The following is an 8071-nucleotide window of genomic DNA, read 5'->3' as shown; positions in this document are numbered from 1 at the left end:
ACCAAACAATGTGGTCAGGAGTATTAGATTAGAGAAAGACCGTATTGCATTTGTAATCCCAAACTGAATAGGTTTTCTCTACCTCTTCTGATTAGCTTGGGTAACCATGATATGCTGCAAGGTGTCACTCATGGTTTGTGGAAGCCCTAAACGTGTGTAATCACTAAAGGGAGAATTGAAAGTAAGTTTCAATTCACAATCGATGTAAAATGGTTTTAATCGCCCACTGCCTCGCTAAAAGGAACCTAATGGATCGCACACCGTGTAAGGTGGAGATTGAAGAAACAATGGAGATGAGTAAGAATGATTAAATGGTTTAATCATTTATTTATGGCAAGGATTAATTAATATGTTAATTAATCAAACGAATAAGTTCGTTAAAGACCTCGGGATATGTTTTGGACCTTAAGGCCCAATGGGCTTCGAACGTCAAGCCCATTGACTTAAGTTGTATGACAACTTAATGAATAATGATTCACTAAGACCCAAAAGCCCAAACAACACCCCATGGCCGGCCATTTAGAGGAAGGGTAGTGAACTTGCTTTAATTACAAGTTTGCCACTCAAATGAATAAAGGTATAAATATGACTTTATAGCCAAAATTCATTAAGGGTTTGTTTTGGAGAAAATTGGTGAGAACTTGTCTCTCCATTTCTCTCTAAAGAGGCCGGCCACCTTGGGGGGTGCATCTTGCAATCCCACTACTCCAAAGTCACTCATTTCTTCTCCAATCTCTCCTTGGTGAAGAGACTTAGAGGTTCTCAAATTTGGGAACTTGGAGAAACCTATTCTTCCATCCAAATCCATAGATTTAAGATGCAAGGAATGAAGGCCCTTTCTTTGGGTGATTAGCCTTTGCTTATGCAAAGAGGAATCTACAAAGGTATAAATTTCAACTCACTTTGTTTTGAGTTGAGTTTTGGTTCACCAATCTACTAGGCTTTGAATTTCTTGGTTAATGTTTTGTTTTTAAGTGCATGCAAGCATGATTCCGCCTTTAATTGTTAATTGCATGCTTATAGATGTTGCTTAAATGAACATGTTTTCACAAAATAATCCTTCATCAATCAAGTGCACTAAGTTTTTATTGCGACAAGGTCTTCCTTTTCGTGGCCATGATGAAAGTGCCACTTCAAGCAATAGGGGAAATTACTTGGAGCTATTGCAATTCCTTGCAGATAATAATGATAAAGTTAGAGAAGTTGTGATGGAAAATGCTCCGGGGAATCTCAGATTAGTAGCTCCTAGCATTCAAAAAGAAATTGTGAATTCATGTGGCCTTGAAACACTTGATGCTATCATGGATGGTCTAAAAGATAGATTCTTTTCAATATTGGTGGATGAAGCACGTGATGTGTCGGTGAAAGAGCAAATGGCTTTGGTGTTGCGTTATGTGGATGACAACGGGCATGTAATTGAAATATTTGTGGGTATCCAACATGTTGCCAACACTACTTCAAGTTCACTAAAGGATGCTATTGACACATTATTTTCTTGCAACGATTTGAGCATTTCCAAGCTACGAGGACAAGGTTATGATGGTGCTAGCAATATGAGAGGTGAGTTGAATGGCCTTAAAACAAAGATATTGAGAGAACAACCTTGTGCATATTATGTTCATTGCTTTGCTCATCAACTTCAACTAGCTCTTGTTGCCGTAGCAAAGAAGAATATAGACATTGCCTCTTTTTTTGCAACGGCTAATAATGTGGTTAATCATGTTGGAGCATCTTGTAAGTGGCGTGATTTACTTAGAGAGCAACTTCAAGAAGAGCTTGTGATAGCTTTTGAAAATGACTGTCTTATAACGGGGCGAGGCTTAAATCAAGAAACAAGTCTCAAACGTGCCGGTGACACACGATGGAACTCACACTATGGTACCTTGATTAGCATCATTTCCATGTTTTCATCCGTGGTTCATGTGCTTCAAATGGTTATTGATGATAATCCCAATGACAGTGCGGGTGAAGCAAATAAGTTAATGAGAGATATACGTACTTTTGAGTTTGTGTTTCACCTTTTCTTGATGAAAGTCATATTAGGACTCACAAATGATTTGTCACAAGCATTGCAAAGGAAAGATCAAGAAATTGTGAATGCAATGGCTTTAGTGAAATCATGCAAGGAAAAGCTACATTGGATGAGGAATAATGGGTTCGATGCATTGGTTGATGAAGTATCTTCTTTTTGTGAAAAATATTATATTGATGTTCCTAACATGGAAGAGGCATTTATACTTCCAGGGAGGTCAAGGCGTAATGCTCCAATAAAGACAAATCATCATCATTATCGTGTGGAGCTCTTTATTTATGTCATTGATGAGCAAATTACGGAGTTAGAGGATCTCTTTAATGAGGTAAATACCGAGTTGTTTATTTGTTTGGCATGTTTGAGTCCGAAAGATTCATTTGTAGCTTTTGATAAACCAAAATTACTTCGTCTTGCTCAATTTTATCCTCAAAACTTTTCGGATGAGGATCGTTTGGCACTTGAAGATCAACTTGAGATTTATATTCATTATGTGCATTCCAGTAGTGATTTCTCTCAATTGGAAAGGATTGGTGATCTTGCAAAAAAAATGGTGGAGACAAGGATGCATCAAGTATTCAATTATGTATATTTGCTCATTACATTGTCATTGGTTTTACCAGTTGCAACTGCTTCAGTGGAGAGAGCATTTTCTGTCATGAATATTGTTAAGGGTCCACTTAGGAACAAAATGGGAGATCAATGGTTGAGTGATAGCTTGCTTGTTTATATTGAGAGAGATATTTTTGCTTGTATTGAAAATGAAGCTATAATGCTTCATTTTCAAAATATGAAACCTCGTCGTGGACAATTATAGCTTGTAATATTGTTTCCATTATGAATTATGAATGAAAGTACTATGATTTCATTTTCAACATGTTTTTCCATCCTAAATTTTTTTTTGGACTTTTACACTACGACCCCTTATGGTAAGATTTCTGGCTCTGCCACTGGGTGGGGGTTGGGGGGCACTTAAAATGCATGAATTGGGAATCAATTATTTTTTTTAGGGGATAAAGACTAACGGTGAATTATGTCAGCTGCACGAAAAAGCTCGGAGGAGCCAATATGCAGTGGAGCTCACCTTGTGCACCTCACATGATTTTTATACAAACTTGTTTCTATGATAAGAATCCTAAAGCTTACTCACTCATTCATGTCATCAAGGAGAGTCCAATTCCTTGGTTTGTGTTAGTGTAGGAGAATTCAGTTAAGATTATGTTAGGCTAGGTTTTGTAAATTCTTATGGGCCTAGGTTTTATTGTATAACTCGTTTAGGTTTTCTCTTCTTGGTAAAACCCTAGCCTCCTTTTTCTCTAAACCTAGCCGTCCCCCTCTTTTCCCTTTCCCAAATTTTTCCGTGTCGTGACCCTATCCTATCCCTCCTTCCCAGGGCAACTCAAACTTCATCCTCTTCCACCACTACTAGACCTTCTCTCTCATGTTCTGAAGTTGCCCACTTTTTGAAACTCACCGAAACTAATTACCTCTTTTGGCTTAGTCATATGAAGCCATTTCTTTTGGGTCATCATTTATTTGGCTACATGGATGGCACTATTCTGGCCCCTGCCACCACCTTTCCTATTGTTGTCAAGGAGCCAGGTAAACTGAATCCGGCTTTCACTATGTTGTTTTAGACCAATCGATTGGTTGTCAGTTGTTTGACTTCCACCATTTCCAGACCTATTTTGTCACTCATTGTTGGCAAAACCTCATCTCAAGCTATCTGGGAGTGTCTCTGGTGTCAACCTCTGATTCTCTTGCTGCAACTAATCAACCTATCTCTAGTAATGATTTGGTGACTTCTGTACTTAAAGGTCTTGGGGTTCAATGTTTATCATTACTATTCTCAATTTTCCTTCCTTGCTGGAATTTCTTGACCTTCGCTTCCGCCTCCTGACCTTTGAGGCCTAAACGAGGACTAGACGGTAGCTCATGCTCTCCTTACTGCCGTCTTTTGTACTGCTACTCCTTGTTAACAACCCTTGTAGCCCGTGGCCCAACCTTTGTAGCCTAATGGCCCGCAGCACTCTGCTGCCTTCGAGGCCCATCAACCTCGTAATAGGAATCCTGGCCATGGTGGCTACAACCAGTGCCTACGTGGCAGTTGGGGACATTGTGGTCACAATGCTCCCAGTGGTTGGCAGCCCAACCAATAGGGTTAAACCTAATAATCAACAAGGTATTCTTGGTGCTCGTCCTAGTTTTTAGTGTAATTTTTGTAACTCTCCTGGCCACAATGTCTTTGATTATCCTCATTGCCTAGCTCATCCTTTTGTAGGCTATCATACATTTCTATCTGGTGCTGCTATGATCCTATTTGGTATTTTGATATAGGAGCCACTCACTGCATGGCAAATAATGGAGCTATACTCCAAGACCCATCTCCTTTTACAGGTAACAGTTCTATTCTCGTAGGTAACAAAGCTTCTCTTCCTATAATTCACACTGGCTCTCTTCCTTTTACCTTAGGTTCTAGTCAATTCAAATTAAATAATTTCTTTTATGTTCCTTCTATCAAGAAATTTTTTCTCTCAGCTTTTCAATTTACTAAAGATAATTTCGTCGTTGTTACTATTCATCCTTACATTGATTCTTCATTGTTTCAAGGTCATTGTGAGGGTCATCTCTACCTCGTGTCATCGTCTCATCCATACACCTTTCATGTTGCCTTGTTCTCCTTATGGTACTCTCGTCTTGGTCATCCGTCTTCCGAAGTTTTTATAAATTGTTTTGAAGTTCTATGTCTCAATTAAATAAGGTGTTTTTTAAGCCTTGTGCATTTAAGTCACACATATAACCTTTTAATTCCAATAAAATTATTGCTCCCTTTTCATTTTATTCAATTCATTCAGGTGTTTGAATGTCTTCTACTCTGTCTCTCTCTAGTTTTTGTTATTATGTATTATTTACATATGACTGTAGCCGTTGCTTTTGGATTTTTCCTGTGCGTGCTAAATCTGAAGTTTTCATGCACTTCTAATCACCTTATAATATGGTGCGCAACATATTTAACTCCGCCATTAAAGTTATTCAAACCAATGGTGGTACAGAATACATCAATAATTCCTTTAAAATCTCCAGTCATCAAACTGGGATTGTTCACCATTTCTTGTGTCCCCAAAACCCTGAACAAAGTGACCTTGTAAAAAAGAAAAACTCTTACATCTCCACTGTCACCCGTCTTCTCCTAAACACTGTCAATACCTTGTCCTCCCTTTGGTCAAAGCCACCACCACCTTAATTATTAACCTTCTCCCATTCTTCATTAGTCTAGTTCGTATTTTTGTCTTTTGGTTGTTGTGGAGTTGAAATTAATCCTGAAAATTCATAAGACGACAAGTCACCTTTTTCCTGAACAAGACAAGGTTTCCCTTATTAAATGGGGCAGGGCCAACAAATATTCCCACACAGCTCAACATCTCTGGAGGATTTAGCAGCTGACTTTCACTACATCAAGCTCCCCTACTCGTGGCATGGAAAAGTCAAGGGATAAAATTAATCACCAAATCCTATCTTTAATATATTCTTGATTCAAGATCAATTCAACCAAGTAAGAAATCATCATCACAATTAATCAAGGATACTTACCTAGTGATCCTAAGATTGATCTCATAATTAATATCTTCGGGATAATTCATTCCTCATTCACCTACGGATGACACACCTTGACCAATATGTGGCCAACATGTGTAGGGTAAAAACCCTAACCCCATGGCCAGCCACCTCCTTATAAATACTCCATTTACACCATTTTCTGGTAAGCTTTTGATGCACACTTAAGCCCTAAACACTCTTTTTTTTTTCTTCAGAATTACTAACTTAAGCATCAAAGATCCATTGACCAAACCCCCTACCTCGTGGGCGCATGAGGCTTTGCCCTTAATCAAAGGTGTCTATTATTTTGTAGGTACAAATTCGTCAAAATTGAGATGGTCCATTTTTGCTACCATGAATTGGTGCTTTCATTGAGAGTCTAAATTAAATACTCGAAAAATGCCCCTAGTCATTGAATTTACCATACGCTCCTAGTCATTGATTTCTTCTTAGAAATTTTCTTGATCAGTCATTGGGAAAGGATCCAAAGGTATAAAATTCTGAAACCATGACGAATAGAACACCTTACGTCGAATACAAAACGAATGACGAAAACCAAGACGTGGCCTCATTTCGATGATCTTCAAGGCTCAACATGATAGCAAGATAAGCCCTACTGCGGTAGAGCACCACCATCGAAAGACCGTAACTGGTTCAGCCAACCCGACTCCACGCCACTAAACCGGCTTTGGTTTAGCATAACTGGCGCACTAATTGTTGGATCAGCAACTGAACTGGGGATATTTTCACTTCATTTTTCAGCAGGTTTTCCTATCTAGCTTGAATTTTTCACCTGTAGCTCATTATAGTTCCACCACTTATGGAGATGCCCATAATCTGAGCTCTTCTGCAACAAATGGCAATCAACACTTGCCTTTATAGTTAATAGATTTGATAAGTGCCCTCGTGCAGCTGATGACCTTGGTGAATCAACTCATGGAGCATATCGAGAAGTAGCGCCCCCCATACAAGGTGTCCTGAAGCAAGACGAGAGAAGATGATCATTTGATTCTTTCCAGCGACGTCTTGGCTAGTAAGACTAGGGTAGAAGATTTTGTCGTTGGCACAAATTAAAATAAAAAGGTTTTGTGGGTTAAAATTGTTGATAAGTCTAGCCTAACTTTAACACCAACCGAAGAGAATGTGTTAGTGTTTATGATTGGTTGACGATTATCAACAAAACATGCACTTTATGGAAGGGAAATGAGAGTCCAAGAAGTAGTGAGTGTCTCCCTTCATAGTTTATTTTTCATGTCCACTTTCTTATTTTGCAACTAATTGATCTTTATGTATTCCTTGCATAAGGTGACAAAGCAATGGCGATTCACAAGAGAAGAACTAAGCCCAAAAACTAAACTTTTAAGTTGCATGTACTTAGGACGTCCTCAATTATAGTCCAAGGCAAAAAACCAATGCGGACAAACAATGAGCAAAATTATTTGCTCATGAAGCATCAAACGTTATTGTTGGAAATCAAGTTGACCATTCGGTTGATGTGAAAATTAACTTGACACACAAATTAAACCCTATTAAACATGTAATTGTAGTATTAAGCAAGTAGGGATCGTTCTAGACCGAGGATTAACTAGGGCTGCTAATCAACACACATATGACTTAAAAATACCAAACTAGACTTAGAAACACTCAACTAGACTAAAAAACACAAAACTAGACACTTAAGACTTAAACTGACTCAAACTACTCAAAATAGTAAAACTAAGTTAAAACGACTCAAAACAGACTCTAGGGACTATTTGGACGAATTTCAGACTAGTAGGACTCCAAACACTAAATTGGACAGATTTAAACACTTTTTTAACTAATCTAAGACACTAAATTAAAAGGAGGATTGATTTGGACGAAATTTAACTAAACTAAATAGATTGCAAAACAAAGTAAACTAGGTATGAAATCAGGTGAATTGAAGTGTTAAATAGGCTAGTTAGAGGGTCCTTCTCCACACATGACATATGCAAACAAACCAATTTCCAGTTATTATTCCTTTAAACCATGAATGACAACACCCTAAGTTAACTGTGACAGCACAAATTAACCATCAGATTTTCCTTATTTCATTGAATTGGACGGGATACGCATCACAACCAAATTATCATTCTTAAGTCCCCTAACTGTGAAAAGCATGATAGAAAACATATCAAAGGTCATCAAGTTCTTTGAAAATCATAAGCATTGACGAGGCATTCGTAACTATGAAAAGCATGATACTCCTGCCAAGGATTTACTTAACATGATCGTGACTAGCAACCTCCACTACTTGTGAATATAAGTTCATAACGATTAGGTGAAACTCCCTTATACTCTAGCATCAAATTCATGCATGCAAATTAAGTGTCGACCCTCAATTAACACACATAAACAAGTTTTAATAACTCAAATAAGCAAATCACATTCAAGACTCAAGAAACAATAACTGGATGTAATCAA

The 8071-nt window shown here is 38.0% G+C and overlaps 1 protein-coding gene across 1 annotated transcript; it reads left to right on the top strand.

Moving 5' to 3' along the window:
* The first annotated feature begins 1040 nt into the window (after positions 1-1040).
* On the top strand, positions 1041-2691 carry LOC126625446 (uncharacterized). The gene is made up of 2 exons (XM_050294539.1): positions 1041-2357; positions 2653-2691. Exons 1-2 carry the CDS (start codon positions 1041-1043, stop codon positions 2689-2691), a joined length of 1356 nt encoding a protein of 451 aa, XP_050150496.1.
* Positions 2692-8071: the final 5380 nt, after the last annotated feature.

The sequence above is a fragment of the Malus sylvestris genome, chromosome 6 (assembly GCF_916048215.2).
Source record: "Malus sylvestris chromosome 6, drMalSylv7.2, whole genome shotgun sequence".
In the NCBI taxonomy this organism is placed as follows: Eukaryota; Viridiplantae; Streptophyta; class Magnoliopsida; order Rosales; family Rosaceae; genus Malus; species Malus sylvestris.
This window is presented reverse-complemented; position numbering and strand designations above follow the sequence as displayed.